The sequence below is a fragment of the Apus apus genome, chromosome 2 (assembly GCF_020740795.1).
Source record: "Apus apus isolate bApuApu2 chromosome 2, bApuApu2.pri.cur, whole genome shotgun sequence".
Lineage (NCBI taxonomy): Eukaryota > Metazoa > Chordata > Aves > Apodiformes > Apodidae > Apus > Apus apus.
The window spans coordinates 45,546,516-45,568,775 of record NC_067283.1 but is presented as its reverse complement, the minus strand read 5'-3'; the positions used below and the strand labels follow the sequence as shown (position 1 = coordinate 45,568,775).

At 43.6% G+C, this 22,260-nt stretch overlaps 2 protein-coding genes and 1 non-coding gene across 4 annotated transcripts in view; 2 read left to right on the top strand and 1 right to left on the bottom strand.

Annotated features, from left to right (window-relative positions):
• LIMD1 (LIM domain containing 1) overlaps positions 1-7,038 on the top strand; it is a 35,937-nt gene extending 28,899 nt beyond the window's left edge. The window contains exon 8 of the mRNA XM_051610775.1: positions 925-7,038. Within this exon, the coding sequence (XP_051466735.1) occupies positions 925-1,062 (138 nt within the window). The 3' untranslated portion in view covers positions 1,063-7,038. The remainder of the gene's footprint in view (positions 1-924) is intronic.
• Positions 7,039-8,013: 975 nt separating this feature from the next.
• On the bottom strand, positions 8,014-8,086 carry TRNAR-ACG (transfer RNA arginine (anticodon ACG)). The gene has a single exon. It is a non-coding gene; the product is annotated as a tRNA-Arg (tRNA).
• Positions 8,087-8,513: 427 nt separating this feature from the next.
• The window catches only part of SACM1L (SAC1 like phosphatidylinositide phosphatase), a 32,165-nt gene continuing 18,418 nt past the window's right edge, over positions 8,514-22,260 (top strand). Inside the window, exons 1-4 of one of the 2 annotated variants that reach the window (XM_051610588.1) lie at positions 8,514-8,615; positions 17,410-17,507; positions 19,104-19,178; positions 21,969-22,096. In XM_051610588.1, the coding sequence (XP_051466548.1) occupies positions 8,554-8,615; positions 17,410-17,507; positions 19,104-19,178; positions 21,969-22,096 (363 nt within the window). In that variant the 5' untranslated portion in view covers positions 8,514-8,553. Of the gene's footprint in view, positions 8,616-17,409; positions 17,508-19,103; positions 19,179-21,968; positions 22,097-22,260 lie in introns of those variants that run through there. The other variant, XM_051610589.1, reaches the window with a different exon arrangement.

Here is a 22,260-nt window from a genome sequence, read left to right as displayed (position 1 = left end):
GTGGTAACTACTATTATTTTTAAGGTGGAAATACATCTCTTCCCTTCCAGTGGTAGTAAGTGAGCTATTCAAACCTTGCATTGTGTGTTCCTTTCTAGCAGTGGCTGAGAAAACTCCAATTTGAGGAAAGAAGTTTTTACAGCAGTGTCTCAGCTGCAATTTCATTTGCTAGCCATAAAAGTATGGGCAAAGTGTTAATGAACACCTTTTTAAACTTGGCAGTTTATTTGCTAATGAAGGAAATGGGGTGACTTAGTAAGGTTCCACTGCTGCTTTTCAGAAGCCTCGGGCTCCAGATCACATTAGTGTATCTGATTTCCAGGTCAGATTGTTCAGAAATGCTAAGGGGATGACTGATCCTGTGTGGTGTTAGTTACCTTCATGCTCACGGGAAATGAATGTGCCATCGGGGCTGGAAAAAGGATATGACTGCATAAAGCAATCCCAAGAGATGTCAGCTCTTAAACACCATCTCTGTGCAGGGCTTCACAGAGCGCCTACATACTTCTGCTGTGTGAATTAAAATAAGTAGTTGTCTTCTCTCATTGCGCTTCTGTGCAGTGGCAAGAGGCCTTGACTCAGCAGGCCAGTTTCACATCAGTACAACTGCAATTAATGTCATGTGGAGAGGTGAATCCTACCTGAGAGTGTCAGGAGACACAAGCATGTTTAAAATACACTGGGTTGCACCTTGCCACGAGATAAAGCTTATTCTATAAATCTGCACAAGACAAATTTGTACAAGGCTGCCCCTCAGAATGGTTATGTCAGATGCCTTCCTTCTTCTGGCAAATGTTGGCCTTACTAGCAAGGAGCTGCTGGCTGGGTATCTTCTGCCTTGTCACAGGATCACCCTCCTGGAAGCCTGCTTGATGCTGGAAGATCAGCACGAGCTCTAACAATTTGCGTGGCTTCTCTTTGCAGGACTGTGGGATGGAGCTGAACGATGAAGATGGACATCGCTGTTACCCGCTAGATGAACATTTGCTTTGTCACTCCTGTCACCTGAAACACATAGAGAATGGCACTACCCCAGCAGCTGTGTACCAGCACCACTACTAGCCAGCCTGGCCGAGATGGGAAAGCCCGGACAGAAGACTTGTTACATGATCTCCCTCTCCCCACCCTCAGCTGATTTCCTGTGCATGTTTCTTACCAGTCGGCAATCTTCCTGTCAAAGGATGTGAGGGATTTTTTGCTGGATTCCTAGAATCTGTATGCTTGTGAGTTCCAGCTGTATCAAACCATGTCTACTTGACCAAGAATGTGACATGTTACCTAAACTGATCAGTTTACTTTTATGTGCCTTTTTCTGCTCTGGAGAGTCTTCTTGGCTCATTTTGGCAGATTCTTCAGTGAAAGCACAACTTGCTGCCCTGCCTCTGAACTCAGATCCTGCCATGCACAGCTAAAAAGCCAGAGTCTTGCCTGCCTGGCTGCCGGGGACATCCTGTCAGTCTACTAAGTGTTTCCTGGCAAGCACGTTTCGACAGATTCCCTGAAGGACATCAACCTGTTAATACCAGTTTTTAGACACTCTCTTTTTATTAATTCTCCAGGAAAAGGAAAAGATACGTGCAAAATGTCCTGCTCAGACCTTCCAGTTAATACCCTGAACTCCTGTATCAAGTCTGGCTGTGAAAGCACCAACTCTTCAAACCCAAAACAGGCATGCTGGCTGTCAGGAGGAAGCCAACATCCCATTCCAAACAGAACAAAAAAAACTGGAACAAGCTAGGCTAATCTACTGCAGTGACTCGGGGCCTGGGCTTGCATGTCGGTGTGATATGCAGGGGCCTGTCTGCTGTGTAAGAGTGAAGAGCAGATTATATTTGGAAAGGAAAGGTCAGAATGCTGAAAGTGTGGACACTGGGGAAATCCAGCCTTCAATCTTGCTTGCAGAGCTTGCTTTGGACAAAAAGCTCTTCCTACACAGACACTTGCCTGAGTTTTTCAGCTTGTCCCCACAGCTCAGCCCTCAGCCTGGCCACTGCTTTCTGTGGTGTTTACCCAGTACAAAGCCATTTCATAATGGTGCTTATTTAGAGCTCTGGGAACAAACTTGAGATCATTAGAAAGACTTTGTTACGCAGGGATTTAGAGCCCAGCTCCACAACCTGTAGTCAAATGAGTCTGTTGATATAAACAGATTTGTTCCTGTGAATAATAACATCTTATCTGAGCAAGGAGTTAGTGAGTTTGGCCCTTGGTTTCTGTTCTGCTGAGAAAGCAGAAAGGCAGACAGTTTCTTTTTTTGAATCCCCTGCTTCATAGTCAAAAAAGTCTTGTCCCCCCAGTAAATGTTACATGTAAGATAGATGTGCCTGCAGCTCATGTTCTGTAGGTACCAAAGCTGTGCACCTCCTCATGGACAGGTACAAATATTTTCTTTGAGAAAAAACTTCTAAAGTCTCAGATGCAATCAGGGATCTTATCTACCCTTTCTGATACACTGTGTGGAAAACCAGTTAAGTTCTAATGTATCCGTGCTGAAGGTGTAACTTCAGCTCTGATTGTCAGAGGACAGGATGACATTCTCAAAGACCTTTTTAGTGAGGAAACGACAATAAATTGGTGCTGGGATTGCTGGCACACACCTGGCACCATGGTTCAACCAAACCTCTTTTCCTGTAGCACAAATGTAGCTGGATCTGTCCTTGAACTTTACACTGTGTAGTCAGGCTGCCTCGAGTGCCCATCTGGAGCAGCACAGGTGCTGGCTGTGGTAATAGCTGTGGTAATTAGCACAGGCTGTCTCTGCCTGTGCTAATAAATACCACGAGCCTCCGTTTTGAGTTCTGCAAGTTGCTGTGCTAAGTACTGAACAAGGCACAGGCAAGAAGATGAGTGGCCTGTTCACCATCTTCTACATGTCTGTATCAGCTTGCCTCAGCTCAAGTGTGAGCACCTGAAACTGCCCAAGCCTTAAGAGTGTGGTGGTTTGGGCATGGAGTTTCATTGGGTCTGCAGACCATGCAGCCTTCTGCCCCATCCAGCTGTCAGCATCTCCACCTGTTGCTGCTGCTCTTTGGGATGGAGATGGCAGCACATGGCAGGAAACCATCCAGAGCCCCAGCTTTCCTTGTGTATCTTGGCTTTGTGGTGCTGTTCCTCCTGGGGACATGCAACCCCTAAGTGCGTGGCCAAAAGCTCAAGGGGAGAACTTTCCCACTGCAGAATACATGGATCTCAGCCACACGTGATTCCGAGAGTTTCATCTGTGATTTTAGAGGAGATAAAATTGACCCCAAATATGTGGGCTCCCTGGAGACTTAATTTGACCTCCAAATGCTGGAAAGCAAAGGGATGGGAACCAACACAAAATGTATTTGGTGCAGTATCCAGGCAATATGGACTGGGGACAACAAAATGCCCAGGGTGGATCCTGCAGTGCTCTCACCCCAGCATGCAGTGTCAGCTTGTGTCCTGCAGTGCAGCTGGGCACAGCAAGGATGTCTCAAGACGCAACTGTGATCTTAGGACTGTCTGAGGGGACTGAAGTGGGAGATAATTCCAGCTGAGTGTCTCTGGTGAATAATTCAGATAGTCTTGAGCTGGTGCTTCCCCTCTTTGAGTTTCCTCTGGCAGTAAAGGCAGTGAGATATCAAAATGGCTTTTGGAAGTGAGCTGGTAACACCATCCCTGATCTCTTTTTCTGTCTGTAAGAGACCAGCTATCACATGGCTCATGCTTTTGCTAGCTCTTGATTTTTAGAGCAACCCTTCATGCATATTTTCTGGCTGAAAACACTATCAGAACTGATCTTTTCTGTTTAAGGCTACAGTTTAAACCACTGTCTCACTCGTGCAGCCTTCCCCACAACCCCAAGATAAGCAGGCAAGAAGGGGAGAGGGAGAAGACAATTTTGCTTCATGGAAGGCCTCGAGCAGTCTTGTTTTGTGGAGCCTCCTTTGCATCAACAGAAAGTCTGGCCTCTGCTCCCAGTTGGTGTCTTGTTACTCCTGTCAGCCAACCCATATCCCTCAGCACTGGGGAAATTAAGGCTGCCCTACTTTCAGTTTTGAGGTCCAGTATAAATTATTAAATGCCAACACTCTCCTTTCCTGTATTTACAAAGAGCTAGAAACGACAAATGTGAAGCCATTGAAAATGGAACCGTGTGAGTTGGTGGTTTGGAAGCAAATGTCTGCTTGCATTGCCCTGCTTGCCTATGTGTACTAACTTGCACCGCTTTTATCCTTGGGAGTTTGAATTAATTTAAGCTCCTTATTATTCCTGCCTTTTCTCCTAGGCTGTGGGCGTCTGAGCCCGTGTTGATTGCTCGCAGCTTGGCCCCAGCTCTGCAGCTGCCTGATGGTGGGTCTGCTGGGAGGCAGAGACATCCTACCCTGCACAGGGGAGGCTTCTCCTCCTTGATCCCCCCTGCCAGGCATCTGTGGAGCTGCATCCCTCGCTGCCTGCCTTCAGGCTGCTCCCCCAAAGGAGCTGGAGGGGGGAGGCTTAGTGTGCTCTGCAGGAGAATTTCAGAAAACGTGTTAAATCCTGTCTGTCACCTAGCTGATAGGCGTTGGATTTTGCTGTTCACCGTGAACCCTTGTTTTCTTTTTATTTATTAAGATGCTGAAACGTGCTGTGAAAAGTTTAATTCCTCCCCCAGCACGAACTTCTGACTGGCTTTAGGGTAAGGGACCCCTGGAAGTCCCATTGTGCTGGTAATGAGTAGCTTGACATACAAATGGTTATTCAAGTGAATTCCCTGAAACTTGCTTTCAGGAGCTGGAGCTTAACAGAGTTTTTTGTTCAGATCATGCTGTTAAATTTCTGTTGTTTAGAATATGGAAACTAATTGAAATAAGAATTTTTGCATAAAAGCCAGAGGGAAAGCCCCGGCTATAGAAGCAGCAGATATTTTTGGAAGTGTAAAGTGTAAGAAACACCTGTAATCAGTGATTTAGGAAACTGCTCTTATGTTAAACACAGGGAACAGCATTTTCAAACACCCTGGTGAGGAGTGTTTGATGAGGTCCATGGCTCTTCAGTTTCTGAGTTTTGTCTGGGGGCTTTGAAAATGTTTTTCCAGACTTTCAAGGTTTAATTTTTTTTTTTTTGGTAGATTTTTTGCTACAAAGGGAATCAATCACTCCTTGGTCTGGAAACGGTGGAGTCTCTTAAGGATGAGGTGTGCTATGGCAGATGTGAAAGGGGTGGAACTGGACTCCTAAGAGCTGGCATGGGACTGGCTTGGCCGTTCGAAAGGAAGGGGTATCTTTGGCTGCCAAGAGAAGAAAGCAAATATCTTCCTGTGCCTTCTCTTTGTAATGATTTATAACCCTGGGCAAATATTTGGCACCCCTGAATTTCAGGATTTGGGTCTGTTCGTAAGCACTGCTGCAACCTCTGCCTCCCACGCAGCCATAGCCCTCGGAAGAATCACAGGCACACTCTTCCTCATTGATTTAATTCCCATTTTACACTTCAGTTTACCACTACTTTATTTAAGCAACAGAAAAAAACAGGTCCTTTTCCCCATCCTGACTTGAACATTTTGACTTGATCCTCCCAACTACCTGAGTATCAGCCTGCTGCTGGTCGATGCGGCAGCAGCTTTGTACTCTGCTGCTGTTGCTAAGAAAATTGCATGAGGGACTCGGTCTGCATTAAACTTGAAGTGCAGCCCCACCAAAACCAGTAAGGCTGCACACGTCCATGAAAATTAATGTGTGTGCATAGAGGTTAGTGCTGGATCAAGGGCAGAGTGATTCTATTGCAGGCAAGACATACCTAGGGGATGATTGTGCAGCACTGCAAAAGTTGTCTCGAAGAGGTTGCTGAAGTGAACTGCCAACTTTCTTGTTCAATATACAAAAATATGTACTGAAGCAGTGGAGGTGCAGGGAGAAAGGAGGATGTGACTTAAATACAGGAGCTGTAGGGAAAAGATGGCAGGTGCTTACAGAAGACAGGGGAGAATGCAGCAGGGAGGGGATTTGCTTTTGTTTGTCGTATGACTGGACATTTATTAGAGGGATTTTTGAGGGGAAGCACACCTAGGTGTGCTGGTCTGGACTGTCCTCCCATGTCAGCCTCATCTGCCTGCTCTCTGTGTGCTTTTGGGGTCGTGTATGCTGTCAGTTCTGTGCACATGCTGCCCGTGAGAGACCTGCCTGTCACACCTCTCTGCCAGGGTTTGTAGATGTCTTTGGAGCAACCTTCTGTACATGACTGTGAGGACAAATTGACCCAGGCTTATTGCTGGAGAAACATCTCTGGAGCCAGTACCTGCAGGCAGGGAAGGGATATGGCCAGATAAACGGCCCTTTTCTCCCATCCTCTGAGGCCAAGCTCCCACATTGCTGGGAGGGGTTTTGCCTCTCTTGTCACACTGCATTTGTGTGTTGCAGTTTTCTTTTCTGGTTCTGCATCGTGCTGCTCACTGGCTGCAGTGGCACTAGGTGTAATTCCCAGAGCTGATTGGGCAGACATCTTCCTGCTGTGAGTCCAGAGCTGCTCACCCATCCTAAGGAGAAGCCAAATCAAGCTTTTTTGAGCAATAAAAACCTTCACTCTGCTTTCTTCAAGGGCAGCCAGAAGCTCGCGTGGCAATATAATCAGTAGCTCGCTAAGTCTGGAAGGAGCTAAAAGACAGAAGCTATCCCCCACGTGAAGACAGGTGGCATAGAGTCCCTGAGGGCAGACACCAGGGATACCCCACACCCCGGGATGCAAGGATGACCGGGCTGCAGTTCCCAGCTCCCCTGGCACCGACCCAGCAGGTCTGCGGTGCACGGCCAGAGGGGGACATGCATGCTGTCACTTCCCATATCTGGAGAGCAAATCCAGAGCCTGGCTAACAATACTGAACGGTACTAATTATTTTGTTTATGTTTCCTTCAAAGCTCAGCTCCAGGAGACAGTATTTTAGGATTTGTGCTGGTGTAACTAACCTTAGCCACCTGTGAACACAGCCCTCCTTTCTTCTGTGCTGTTAAATATTTATAAAGATTGAAGGCTGGCAGAGGGGGGCAAAGCTGCCAGTCTGTTTTGATTCCAGTGATTAAAGACAATACCGTAAAGCAATGTTCAGTGTCAAGTCTTTCCTAAAATTACAAAGGTTGTCATTACCCAGAGTCCATGGAGAGGGAGTTATGCTGTGAAATGTTGGTTTCCCAGCTTCTGCCTCTCCCCCACATCAGGACCTGAAGCAGGGAGTGGTGGGAGGAAACCTTCTTTGTGGGCTTCCTTGGGGATTTCCAGTCCTTTCCCCAGTTCTCTTCACTGGGGAAATCCAGTCCAGATGGCTGGGATTTGCTGTGGCCCTTTCTGAGGCTATCCTGCCCGCGCATCCCTCCAGGAAGCCCTTGGTTCCGGGGTGAGGAGCTGGGGAGGTGCGTGCTACGCGTGGGAGCAGGCTTCAGTCCCAATACGGGGCTCTCCTTTGCAGAGTCGGTGAGGTGGGTTTTTGGCAAGAAGATCCCAAACCTCTTTCGGTTCCTCCTGCCATGGCTCTGGGAGGTAGGTGGCCATGCGGTGCCCCTGCAGGCTTCGCTGCTATCGACGATGGGATGCTGAAGTATTGCTGGTGGTAGCAGCCCTCCTGATATAGAGCAAATGAAGCGAATAAATAGGATTAGCTGTGGTTATACTTCAGTGTTCACCCTCCTTGAGGCGAGAAGCTGCCTGAAAGTGGGCGATGCCACCCCAGGGGGCTGGATCCAGTGGGAAATTGGCCACGATGTGCCCCACCCGTGCTCTGTGCCAAACCCCCCATCCAGGGCTCCCCCACAGCTCAGGTCTGGGTTGCCCAGCTGGGCTGCCCCGCAGCAACCATCCCCGAGGAGGTGCCTGTGGCGGGTGGGCTGCCAAGGGCCACAAGCACCTGCAGCACCACCCAACCCTGGGATGCTCCACAGGCCCCAGCACCTGGTGGCCTCCCAAAGGGGGTGGCCGGTGTGGGCCTGTGCAGGAGCGGAGGGCGTGCAGGCAGCACGCTAGGGCTGGAGGACAGGAAAAGAAAAAAATAAGAGGGGGTCCAAGGAGGCAAAAATGAGCGGCCGAGCCAGCCAGGAGTCGAACCTAGAATCTTCTGATCCGTAGTCAGACGCGTTATCCATTGCGCCACTGGCCCTGCTCGAAACACAGCCTTTGCTCGCAGCTATTTGAGCAGTGACGGCGGGCGGGGCGGGGCCTCCTGCGCACGGCAGCCAATCCGATGCGGGCGCCCCGCCCATCGGGCCCGGGGGCGTGGCTTCCCGCCCCACCCGAGCGCCGGCCAATCCTCACCGCTTCCCCTCCAACGCCCCCGCCCCTCCCGCCCTCGGCCTGACGTCACCGCTGGGCCGTGCCCTGGTTGGCCTCTGCGGTGCCGGAGGCGGGGTCAGGGTGCGGCCCCTCAGCCAATCGCAAGGCCGGGGAGTCAGCCCAGGCCCTCCCCCCTGCCTGCTTGGGCGGTGCCCCGCCCTGCGGCCCTCGCTCGCCCGCCCGAGGAGGTTTGTCCCGCGCGGGCTCCCGTGGCGGCAGGCGCGGGGAGGCGGCGGCCGGAGGGGCAGGCAGGGCGCGGCAGGAGCGGGGCCGGGGCCGGGGCGAGCGGGGCGGATGGCGGCGGCAGCGGCAGCGGCAGGACCCGCGGCGGCGGCAGCCTACGCCAGCCTGAAGCTGTGAGTGTCCCGGGGCGGGGGGCGCGGGGCTGCGTCACCCGCCGGGCGGAGGGGGGTGTCCGTTGGGGCGGGGGTCCTGCCCGGCCCCCTCCTGCCGGGAGCCGCGCCCCGCCCGGGCTGCGCGGCCGCCGCCGGGCTCGCTTCCTGGGCCGGGGCGGCGGCTGCGGGGCGGGCGGGTCGGAGGGAGGGAGGGAGGGAGGGAGGGAGGGAGGGAAGGAAGGAGGACTTCGGCCGCGGGCCGGGCGCCCGGCCCCTCCGGGCGTCCCGCGGGGAGCGCGGCGCGGGCAGCAGCTGCCGGCGGCTGCCCTGCCCCTCCGGCTGCCCTGCTCCTCTGGCTGCCCTCCTGCGTGTGCTGCCCCGCCCGGGAGCGGAGAGCCCGGGCCGCCCTCTGCTCCCCCGGCGGCGGCGGGCGCTGGCGTGGCGGGGCCGGCCTGCACCGCCGTGTCCGCGGCGCTGCCTGCCCCCGGGAGGGTCCTGCCGCCCGCCCTTGGCGGCACAGGCTTTTCGTGCTGTGGTCTTTGCTGCCCGTTGGTGATTTTGGGGCTTCTGGGGACTCTGATCTGCCTGCTGTGGCTTTTCAAATACATTCCGTCTCACCTCCTGGTGTAATTTTTTTTCTTTATTGAAACAAAGGTCTCAGAGGAGATTATAACCCTTTGAACTGGCGTATGCCCGGTGTTTGGTTGCTGCCTTTATACAGCAGGAGAAGTTGCATAACTAAAGCAATGCGAAGCTGGAACTGAAGAGGCGTTTCCATTATGCGCCCTCACACTGGCCGGTTGAAACTCCTGAAAAAATTACTCTGAGCATGAGACTCCTCATGGCTGGCTGAAGCCAACAGTGAAATGTCCTTGTGTGTCCTAAGGGCGTTCCTAGGCTTTTGACCTGGAGCTTCATGCTCTATAATTGAGTTACCAATGCCATTTTCAGGCAGTAATATCTGAAAGTGATTTTTAAGCCTGATTTAACTGTACTTAATGCTTTGTTAAGTCTCATTGGGCAGTCATCGCTTGGATTTAGAGCAAACATACTTAAATCTTTCTCAGAGACCTGTACAAACAGCTTGTCATAATGCTGTTAGTGTTTAAAAATCACAGGGCTTCTTTCCGTAGTTTGATTAGGTAGCTATGTGAGGGTACACAGACATGGGAGATCACTGATGATCATAGTCTTCAGTCATACCCAGTTATGGTTGAAAGGCTTTCTTATTTGTCAGAAAGCTTTTTTTCTTTTTTTCCTCCCGTCACCTGAACAATGTTTGTCTTTAAGCTGAATTTGTGACCTTTTTGTTTGCAGAGGAGAAAAGGTGAGTTGAGTAGCAGTAATGTGTCTTATACTACTGTCTTTTTACAGATATTTATTTTCTTTTGTAAGTAAAAGCACTCTTCTGGATACAGGCTAGTAAAGAATCCTCTCGTCTAAAATTTAATCTTAACTGAAAGTAAGTTTTCATCCTTTCAGAATAAGGCTGTCTCAAATATAGTTTAACATTATTTTAATAAACTTGGGAACAGAATCATTTTCTGTTCTGAAAAACAGGCTTTTTCCCTGTTATTACCTCAAGTTGTGATAATCCTGCAGACTTCTACCAAGCCCTTCAAGATAAAGGACTGTAACTTGGGTGATGAGTAACATTTACTAGATTGGCAAAGGCAAAGGAGAAGGTTCTTCTGAGAAATCCGGGCTAGACTTCATTTTAGAGATTTAGTGATAAGTGTGCTGGTGGTGTTGTCAGTCAAGCTCAGGTGATACCAGGAAAAACGCTGATGTCTAGTATCTGTGTTACCATTAGAACTATCAGAGTTACACTTCTTGGGGAGAATTATTAACCTGAAAACTGCTATCCATAGGTGTGTCATCTGTGTCACTGCTGTACTTAGTTAACTTCCTTTCATAGCCTCAGGAATAAACTGTAAAATGCAAGCAGCTGTTGGAGGTAGCAAGCTAGTGGATGGTGGTGAAGCTACCTGTCAAATTAATCATTAGAAACTGTTTGATAAAGATATCTACATAACAGAATCCTGGCTGTTGCTTTGGCTCACTTAAAATAACTTTTTTTCCTTTGTGCTTGGGTGAAGACTTATCTTGCTGATAGCCTTCCCAATGCCCTCTGGGTCTCTTGACACTAGCTGTGTTTCACATTTAACTCCTGCCCACAGTTATACTTACATGCTTTGTGAATGTACTGATCAGTCATTATGCTACTGTGCTTTGGTGTTGCTTTTTTGCTTGTTTTAAAAACTGAGTTTGCAGATTTCTTCTAGAAGAACAGCAATGCATCCTTTGGTGTTGTTTTTTCTGATTAGCTGAAGTGGCTGTTGTGGTGAAGCTCAGAGATGATGGTTGAGAAGGGCATTAACTTATGCAGTAAATTATTTGTCATCTTAAGTGAAACTTAAAATAGTTACTATGAATCTATGCCTTTGATGGCACTTTTTGTTTGCTTGTTTTTAAATGGCATTTCTACTAGTGGTTTCTAGTTCTGGGATTATACTCCCTTTCTCCTCCCTGTAACAACTGCTGCTCCATGGGAGATGTTCCAGTTCCTTGAGCTGTTTCTGCTCGAGGAGTAGTATTTATTGTAAGTGTATAATTAGCACACCTGCTCACCTAGAAAATCAGGAATCTCTGGAGTGCTGGGACTGTCAGGGTGTCAGTACTGTTACTTAACACGTGGTTTGGGCCTCTGTGTGCATGTGCTAACTGATGTCTTTCCTGTATCTCACTGCAGACCACTTGGGTATCTCCAGTACAGCAAATGCTTTGCTGTGCAGTACACGACGTGCTTTTGGCTTGCTTTATGGAGGCTGACATCAAAGAGATTCCTGCATTAGAGCATTGTTAAGTGAAAAAAAATCAATTACTGAATTAAGGGTTTGGCTGTGGAGGCCTAGAAGGCTTAAGTGATATTGAGTGAATTACTATCTTTAGTTGCCATTAGTGCATGATGGGTCCTTTTTCATGCTGTATCTGAACACAGGGATATTCTTGTCTGTGAGATGTGCCTAATTAAAATGTGGGATGCAACTCTGCATCATCTTCATGATGTACAATGCTGCTTTATAATACAACTAATGAAGTGAGACTTCACATCAAATATGAAAAAGGCTATCTCACTTATAAATTAAGCTTACTTTATGCATGGTTTAAGTAAGACATGGCTTTGTTTTTTCTTCTGTGTTTATCTGTTGTAAATCAGCACTTTATTTTGTAAGACAGCCTTTTGCTTTGGATTATTAAATGGGACAACTCTTGTTTTGATTATTGGCTTTAAAAGAGAAGTCAGTGTCTCTTAAGAGATCCATGAAAGTGGTCAGTTAAAGCATGATAAGATGATTTATCTTAGAAGATCCAAAATGTAGCTCAAGAGTTCTAAGGTAGGATGACTTCCTCTGTTAATTTCTTGTGAAACACAGGAATATAGTAAATCAAATTGAATCAAGAAGAACTGGGAAAATCTTTTGTAATATAAGTAGCTAAAGAGAAAAAAACACCACAACTCTGAAACTTCCTGCTGTAAGGTAATTTCAAAGTACCTTTGCTTTTGTAGGAACATTCAGAAAGTTCTGAAAAAAAAAACACTCTTGACAGAACACCAGCCCTTTCCCGACCCTCACTATAAATGTGGAAAACATTTTACTCAATGCATGACTTGGATGCTGCAAAAACAAATACAGAATTGAGAGATACTGAGTTAACTCATTCAGATTCTAACTGGTCATAGGTGCTCTTGTCCTTTTTTCCTCTCCTCAGGCCCACATAGAACAGTTTTCTCATCTGGGCATTAAAAATTTAGTTTCCTCTCATTTTACTGTGCTATTAGGTGTACCTGCTTCTGACAATGACCAGAAAGATTTCACAGCAGTGGTGGTGCTTAGGAAACTAGAAAAATCTTAGGAAACTAGAAAAATCAAAAGGCTTAATTTTTAGTGAGAATTTTACTGCATTTTCCTTTTGATTCTTAAAGACAAGATAGCTGAAAGCATTTTCTGTAGTAGTCTCTGTGTGCCCTTTTTACACAGGTTCTCCTTTTGACTGCTTCTTTAGCAACATGAGCTGAAATAATGAAAGAATGCATTTTATTTAAAACAAAACCCAACCCTCAAACAAAAACCAAACTCAGGCTAAGGCCTGCTGTGCAACTGTACTTGCAGGTTTTCTTTAAATCACTTGCAGATAGTTTTTCTCAAATTTGAATTGTAGGGATGAAATGAAAAGAAAAAATGAGTTGGTTTATCTCTTGAAGAAATCAACACATTTTCAGTTGAAAAACACTTTCAAAATGAGATCCAAGTCACCTTCAGTAATACTTGAATTTGGTGGTTGCAGTGCTTCAAGGTCTTTCTTTTCCTTGAGTACCTTGAGTTATGCTATTAATGTCAACTGTTTATCACTCCCTTTGTTCTTTAGCAGCACTGAGAAATAGTGCATTATAATCGTGGTCAGGCTTGAAAAAAAACTAAATGAGAGGAAATCGGATTTTGTAAAGGTTTTATGTGCTGTAATGGAAGCACAATACTGCTGTTAAGAGTTCTTGATGTTTTAGAGGGTTATAGACAGCAGTGACAATATAGCCAAGGAGAAATCAGGCTCCAGTGTCAAATATGAAGGTTATACAGGGCAAAATATAGCCTGGTGTATGAAAACGAGTTTCAAAAGTAACTACAGAGATTATGGGCTTCTAAAAAATACTGATTCCTTTATTATTTTTGTTACAATATTAACATTTGGACTTGAATCTGTCCTTTATTTGATTAAAGGAACATCATTAATCTGCTGCAGTATCCTAGTTATTGTGAATTACCCCTCTTCCAGTATTTTAATCTTAGATCAGTAAAATGTATATTATCTCTTTAAGCTTGTGGTAGACATACAGACTTGGTACCAAATAGTTGGTGGAAAAACACCATTCTTGCATGCACTGTTCATCAGTTTCCTTCTTGAAAGAGAAATAGGAGGCAATCATGTTAGTTATAGGAATCTTATGACTGAAAAGGTCATCTAAATAAGAATGAGCCTACTAGCCTAGTTCTGGTAATTGCTAAGTTTGTAAGTTGCCGTTTGTTCTGAAACTTCTGAGTCTTGGCCTTTTCTTCCATTGTATATTTATTTTTTGAAACTTTCAGCTATTTACATGAGTGAACCAAGGAGTAAATGAATAATTTTTCTGTTAAAAACTTTGAAGCGTGCTGATTTTTCCACTTCTTCTGAAGCAAGGGTTTAACATTTTGCAGGGCTTTTCAGTTCCTGGTGTTGTGCAGTTGTATTTTAGACACTTTTTAATGGTGATCTCAAGTATTTAAGTGATCTCAACTTAATAGACAGGCAACCCTGTTTCCTCCTGCTCCTCTACAAAGACCTCCGAAACAGTCAATGCCAAGACTGTTCCAGCGTGCTGTAAGCTGCTTGAAGCCTAGAGCTGATTTGGTCCACTGAACTGAAAACAGGGATCTCTTGTGTTCGGAAGTGTTTAGTGACACTTTTGTCACCAAGTCTGGTCTTGGAGAGAACTGTAGGAATGACGAATTTGGTGGGAAAGTGTTCTGTTTGTTGAGGATAAAACCTAGTTAAAACAACTTGTGGATGGTGAGGATGAAAGACTTCATGTTTTTCAGGGAAAAAATATTATTCTTGTGTGTAGTAAATAGAAAATTTGCTTATATGACAAATATTCTACGCCTGTAACCTTTTCCTCTGTTGTTTGAAAATGGTCTTTAATATGCAAGTGCATCTCAGTGCTGAGACTAATCCAGTTGTGCCAAGCTTACAAAAATACTGATCGTGGATGGAAATGCTCAGCTGTGCTCTGTATGGTCAATGTAGATGTCTTGTTTATATTGTGCTCTCTATACAGAGTATTCATAATCAGAAACTATCCTTCTCACTACTTTGGGCGCTATTTTACAACCTGCTACGTTGACAGATTTTTTTTCAAGTTATTTTTATAGAATCATAGAATGGTTTGAATTGGAAGGGACCTTAAAGATCATCTAGTTGCAACCTCCCTGTCATGGCCAGGGACACCTCCCACTAGATCAAGTTGCTCAAAGCCCCATCCAGGCTGCTGTAAGGTCTCCCTGAAGCCTTCTCTTCTCCAGGCTGAACAGCCCCAACTCTCTCAACCTGTCCTCATAGCCAAGGTCCTTCAGTCTTTGGATCATCTTTGTGGCCCTTCTCTGGACCCTCTCCAACAGCTCCATGTCCTTCTTATGTTGGGGGGCTCTGGAATGGGACACAGTATTCCAGGTGGTGCTTCACAAGATCTGGGTAAACAGTAAAGAGCTGGGTAAATCGTCTCTGTTGACCTGCTGCCTATGCTTCTTTTGATGCAGCCCAGGACACAGTTGACTTTCTGGGCTGCAAGTGCACATTGCCAGCTCATGTTGAGCTTCTTGTCCTCTATTACCTGTAAGTCCTTCTCCTCTGGGCTGTTTTTGATCCATTCCCTGCCCATCCTGTATTTGTGCTTGGGATTGCCCTGACACAGGTGCAGGACCTTGCACTTGGTGTTGTTGAACTTCATGCAGTTTGCATGAGCCCACCTTAAAAGCCTGTCAAGGCCCCCCTGGATGGCATCTCTTCCCTCCAGCATGTCAATCTCACTACACACTTTGGTGTCTTCAGCAAACTTGCTGAGGGTGCACTCAATGCCACTGTTCATGTTGCTGACAAAGATATTAAACAGCAGTGGTCCCAGTACTGACCCTTGGGGAGCACCACTTGTCACAGGTCTCCATCTGGATGTAAAGCCATTGATCTCCACTCTTTGAGTGCAACCAACCAGACAGTTCCTTACCCAATGAGTGGTCCATCTGTTGAATTTGTACCATTCCAGTTTCCATACCAAGCTGTTGCGTGGGACAGTGTTGAAGCTCAAGATAGATGAGTAAGAGTGCATAAGCATCTGTGTGAAAGGCCTAACAGGTCCAATATGAAACTTTGTGGTGTCTTTTCCCCAGTTTTTTTCGCTGCAGTCTTGGGTGTCAACTGACCTCCTAGAAAAAACAGACTGTTCAATGAAACCAACAGAAGTAAAGTAGCTGCAGCTTTCTTTTGTGGAAAAAATGTCTACTACTGTCTCCTGCCAACTACCAATAAGCTTCTGATTGAACCTTAAATAATATATACTGATTTATTTTTAAATTCCTTAACAAATTGCAGGCTTGCCTGTTCTATCTGTGTAAGCTTGCTTGCTCTTCATTGTAAAACCAGCTCCCATTATTGCTGAGAAACCCCCATAAAGAGCCAGGGGTGCACATGTGCACTTCATCAAAAATGGAAGGGATGCAAGCAGAGTAGGGGTTTCAAGGCTTCCCATGTTCAATTAACTGCATATTAGTATTTCTTGCTCTGCTATTTTTGGTTTCAAAGATAAAGCACTTCACAAGTGTACATGAAAAGATTCAACATGCTTTGATTTACAAGGAGAACACTGTTGACATGTTTCCCATTTTAGGACTCATAGGCTAATTTTTCCTTTAAAGAAATTAACCTGATTAACAGCTATCGATTGCTTTGCAGTTTGCTGTTGTGTTACATTTTTTGTTTGTTCTTCCTTTTCAGTTCAGTTGAGCATTTGGTCTCTGGCTTTCTTCTAATTGCCCAGGGAGGTTATAGAATGGCTATCTTTGGGCCAAGTAAAAAGACCTTAAGAATTAGGGTTTAACTTCAAAGCTGAGTAAACTTTGAAGTTGACTCTGTTTTTAGTGGTTGGGAGGTGGGGTGTTAGGTCTACAAGACCTCTTTTAACATGTCTCTTTCAAAGGGTTCTTCTGATCTAAGTTAGGATTCTAATTCAGTTTTCTGAAGCATTAAAAAATAAAAAAGATGTGAAGAAATGCAAGATCTATTTTTAGGGAGAAGGAGCCTAAAAATATCTGTCCTGTGGAATGTTTCTACAACAAGATGTGTAAAACTCTGGCCCCTAGTCTTGTCAGGCCTTAAACTAAAAAATAATTATGAGAATGAAGCACACTAGTTCAGGAGTGTGGTTGTTTATTTAGCATTTCCTATGTACAGCTGCAAGTCATACTGTGCAACAGTACAAGAGTTATGCAGAAATAACATGTCTGGCTTCTTGCAAGTATCTCAACGGGTGTATTTTTAAGGAGTATTTCTGAAAGCTGTTTAATTTCATGGGTAGTGTTGTACTGCATACAGTTTATCTAAAGGAAAGATGGGTATCACAAGACGTCGGCATGTGATTTGTCTAACACGTGTGATGGTGAATGGTAATGTTAAAATATCTGCTTCTGCAAACCTGTTCAACTAACTCTTCTCGTTTTGTTTTTTTTTCCTATGTTTCTAATGGATTCTTACAATTCTTGAAATATGCTAATGTGAAACAGGTATTTTTATCACTTCAGACATTATTTCTGTGTTTCCTAGACTTGCATAAGGGATGTAATGTTTTCGTTTCTGGCATACTAGACAGTGTTTAATTAAAAACTTGTTATTTTGAAGTTTGGTTTTGGCTTACCAGGCTTCAAAGTGACATACTTCAAGCTTACATTAATTATATAGTCAACCACTATGTATGTCTCTAACTTTCGGCATTAAATAAAAATTAAGATTATTAAGCCATGTATTTTGTAGTAACTGATTAGTTTGATTTGCTTTTTATGTACTGTCAACATCAGTGGCTGTTGGAAAGTAATTCAGTGAGAATTCTGGTTTGGCAGCTGAAATAAGGTTTAAGATTGCTTTATCTTCAACTAGTGAAGTGCTTAAATTTAAACAAACTCAAAGTAAGTGTTGTTAAACAGATTCCTTTTTCCTATCCATTCTCTTAAAGGCATATAACACCAGAGAAATTCTATGTGGAAGCTTGTGATGATGGAGCGGATGATGTGCTTGCTATTGATAGAGTCTCCACAGAAGTCACTCTTACAGGTATTCTCCTCAACTGTATTTCTCATTACAGGCCTCTTGTCAATTATTTTGCTCTAGGTGCTCCCAGAAGATCTTCAGGGCCTTAAAAACTGGTACTTGGAGAACTGTTTTTATCCTAAATTACTACTTTAAAATAGTGCTTTGTACTTGGTCGTCAAAAAAGCTTTTTTGAAATGCCTTCTCACTGCAGGATTGATGCCGTGGGTAACCACGGTGATTGTCCTTCCTGTTTTTGGTAAGAGTGTGCATCACAACAGTAAAAACTGACTCATCCAAGCTAGTTGGGATTGGTGCTACAAGACTAAGATTAAATACGGGAAGGGCTGAACACTGGGCTTCTGCAGCTTTTGCTGAGCTGTCTCAGTGCTGTCTTCTCTTAAATACTGAAACCTGATTTTTCATAAAGCTTCTAGAAACAAGTAAAAAACCCTCACTGTAAACTTCTGTTGAAAATCTGTGTTCAAATCTCAACGCATTCAAAAGCATACTGATGCTGAGGCCAAGATTTTAGTTTAACTTTTAAGAATGTGAAACTAGTGCATAAAACCAATTGAAGAACTTGCATTAAGTGATGGCATGAAATGAAGGCAATGGCTTGACTTCCCTTTTGATGCTTCAGGAGTTTGTACCTCGTTATTACTAATCTCTAAATAGACAGAAATGCTGCAGTAATATTAATATAAAAGCAGTAGTTATCTTCCTTTTTGAGGTCTTTTGAATACCTCATGTTAAGAGTAGTTTACCTATCCCACTGATCATTTTGTAGTATAATATTTCAGTTTCTCCTTCAGAGTTGTCCATTCAAAACTGTAAAGATAGCTGTCCTGAGTCTTGTTAGTCTTAATCTGTTCTCATTACTTGTGTTTTATCAGATGAACCTGCAAGGTGTTTAAAGCAAAGGAAAAACTCAAGCTCTATCATTCTCTGTTCTACAAGCTCTGGGAAAATATGTAACTGATGTGGGTGGTTTAGAGTTGTTTTCTTTTTTTTTTTTTTAAATAATATTTTCTAGTATCACTTCTGCTATTATAGAAATGTGGATAGATGAAAGTTTAACATGCTAGGACTTCTAATTGATATTTGGATACCTTTTGGATCTCTTGGTATGTTGTTGGGAATACCGTGTCCCTTGCCCACACCTATGCTGCTGTAGGTAGCTTTGCAGAGATAAACTGAAAAGTAAGCTAGGTCTTAAAAGGCTGAGACTCAGAAGCAGTCAAAAGAGGGAGGCACAAGCATTTATGGCTTGCTTGTCCTTGATGTCTTTGGCTTCAAAACTGAGTTTCTGGAAGCTAGCTGGACAATACATTATTGAGGAGTCTACTTAATATACTATAGTGTAGATGATCTTGAATTTATTTAATTTAACTATTTTTATCAAACAACATGAGAAATCAGATAAGAGTACTTGCACATCCCTCCCCCCTTGCGCTGCATCAGGCTTTGGAATTCTGATGCCTTGCTTCTTGTACTTAGAAGTCTAGCAAAACTGGAGATTTGACCAAGAAGCTTTGACAAACTCGGTTTTATAGTTTTTCTGATACTGTCGTAAAAGAAGTGGTCTGAAATTCTGATGGTTTCTCTTTTGCTTTTCAGTTAAGAAAGATGTTCCCCCTTCAGCCGTTACACGGCCCATATATGGTATTTTGGGAACAATCCGATTGGTGGCAGGTAAGGAAAACAGAACTGTGCTCTTTAAAAGTACTTAGCAATATAAAAATATATTGCTAAAGAAGCTTTCAAGACAAAAATAGTGTTTGCAAGTATCTGAGGCTACGCTTCCATCAGTATAATGGGCTTTCCTTGTGGCTGCTGGAGGATGGAGGTATCCAAATGTAGTTTATTATGAATGTTCATTTACCTCCTAAACCTGCAGCTGCTCTAAAGGGAGGGTTAACTGACTGCTGAGTTTTAAGGAATGCATTTCAAGTGTATGCAAAGAACTTTGCCTACTTACTCTTCAGAACTGGTTTAATCTTAGATGCAGGATTTGATGCAACAGTCAAGAATTGTATTGTGAAGTTTGACTTTAAAGCAATCATCTTGGTACACAAATAACAGAGTTACAGGGTGGTATGCTAGTAGGTGGAGCTGTTCATGTGATGATTGTGTTCCAGCTATCCTACATAACATTAAAAGATAAGACAGACTGGAACAATTCTAAATTTTAGGGGGTTGCTAGGATAAGGTGAGAATAAGCTGTCTGCCTTCTCCAAGTATCTCAGTGGTGGTCAGATCTTAACAGTGACTGCCACAAATGAACCTGATCTGTGGGATCTAAGCTTCCAGAAAAATTAGTGTTGATATTCAAAAGATCTTTTGTGAGTAAACTTCATTAGAGTTTAAGACTAATGTAGTCTGAAAAATAACATAATAAGGAGCATGCATACTGAATAAAAGTCTCCCCATGTAGACAGGATTTAAGTTCACTCATTGAAGTGTTCTTAACTGAAGCAAAGTATCACTGTTAAATGCAGTAACTTCTGACAGGATCTTAAACTACTGAACTTTATATGCTCATATTCTAAAGGACTGTGGATCTTGCAGAGTAAGAGCAACATAAGGTGCCTGTGTCTTAGGTACCTGACAAGCCCTGATTGTTTTAATATAGAACTGTCTCAAAGGGGAATTTTCACAGACTTACAGGCTTGGCAATGACTTTGATTCATCTGATGGAATATGACATAAAATACATAAGTTTGTAACTTCTTCTAATAGCCTAGTTTTTCTTCTTCCATCCCCCAAAGCTCTTCACTGATTTTTAGTATACAGCTGTCAAACTAAAGATAGTATTGTTTCAGTAAATGTTTAGCTAAGTGTTGTTAGGCAGTTCACTGTTACCTGTTCACTGTAAAACTCATTTCATATCTAGCAATGCAGTGTCTTTAACATGCAGAAATATTCTTTGCCTGTTACAGTATTGGGGTGAAAAAATTGCTAAAGTAATACCTGAAGCTCTGAAATCTAAGCAAAAGGTTGCCTACCCAGATAGAGAAAGAATATTGAAAATTCATGTCAATTTAAATGTATCTACTTGTGAACCATCTTTGTGGCACAGTTATGGATGTAACATGCTGTTTTTATAGGGGAACAAGATGCTTCTGACATATCAACCAAAAGCAATGCTTATAACTTGACATGAAAACATTCTAAATCATAAGTGCTTGAATATTCCACCCAAATAAAAGGTATACATTAGCGTTGCAGAGGTAAAAAATAAAATGGGGGTGGTACCTGTTACTTGCCTAACTACATAGACTAGACACCAGATACACTCATTCACCTGTCCATGAAACTTGATGTATATCTAGGTATAGTAGTAAATACAAATAGTGGGTAAACTTGCTGCACACAATGTGAACTGTTTCTGCTTTGGCGTTTATACTTCTTTAACTACTATAGTACAAAAAACATACTAGATTTGTGGTTCTCTACTTTTGCATGGCCCGCTTATTGTTTTGTTCTATTGAAGTTGTAACAAAGCATTTAATAGTATAAGATGTAGAAAATGAGACATTTTTATCCATCAATATCCATTTAATAAAGTAACATTTTTCTTCAAAAAAAGGTTGGCACTGGAATACAATAGGCTTGGAAGTTAGGCTGTGTTATCTTTACCAACAAGTGTAAATTAATTGCTTAAAGTGAACTGTCATTATTGGGTTTTTTATTTGTTACTTATGCAACCAGGAAAATGGAACTTCCCATGTTAAATTATTAAAAGAAACCCCCTTCTTTTTGCTCCATCATGAATCTGTTAGGTTTAATATATTTTTCACGTTAAGATAAGTAGATTCTTTTTTTAAAATAGAATCATAGAATGTTAGGGGTTGGAAGGGACCTCTGGAGATTTGAGTCCAGCCCCTTTGCCAGAGCCGGATCACCTAGGGCAGGTCACACAAACGCATCCAGGTGGGTCTTGAAAGTCTCCAGAGAAGGAGACTTCTCAGCCTCTCTGGGCAGCATGTTCTAGTGCTCCATAACCCTTACAGTAAACAAGTTTTTCCTCATGTTCCTCATATCTGTCTTTCCTCATAAGACAGATATTCTAGTCCCTTAAAGATCCTCATAGCCCTTACACAAAGGATGTTTCCTTTTGTGTATTTCTGACTTTCTCTGTGCTTTCAAAACTACTGGCCTCTTTCTGCATTTGTAAGCCTGAAGATTTTCAGACTGTCTTTAGTCTGAAATAAGAGTAGCTGACACTTTTTTTATCTTGTCTGTTTTTTAAATCCCTTAAACTTAAGGACTGGCTCAAGATCTGTGACCAGAGAGAAGTGAGTAGCTTAGCAAGTAGTGTGTTTTCCCAGCCCATTACTGTTAAGAACAGAAAGTTCTAGGTGGAACTTGAAAACTCACTCTTTCCTGCTGGTTTCAGTTTTCTGGTATGTTTGTTTATAGGTTGCTTTTCTTAATACATGCATTTATTTTTTTTTTAACTTTGCTTTTTCTGATTTACAGGCACATATCTTATTGTAATAACAAAAAAGAAGAAAGTAGGTGAGATTTTCAGTCATGCCATCTGGAAAGCAACAGACTTTGACATCCTCTCCTACAAAAAGACCATGCTGCACTTAACTGATATTCAGGTAGGTGATTGATTAAAGGAATGTTATCTTGTGTTAATGTCAATTGCCACAGGACCTAATTTGCTGAAATGATGACCATTTTTTTTTAAAGCAGTTCTTTGAACTATACCTTTTTTCTCTGATTTATTTAGGCTACTAAGTAATTATTTATATACATCTACACC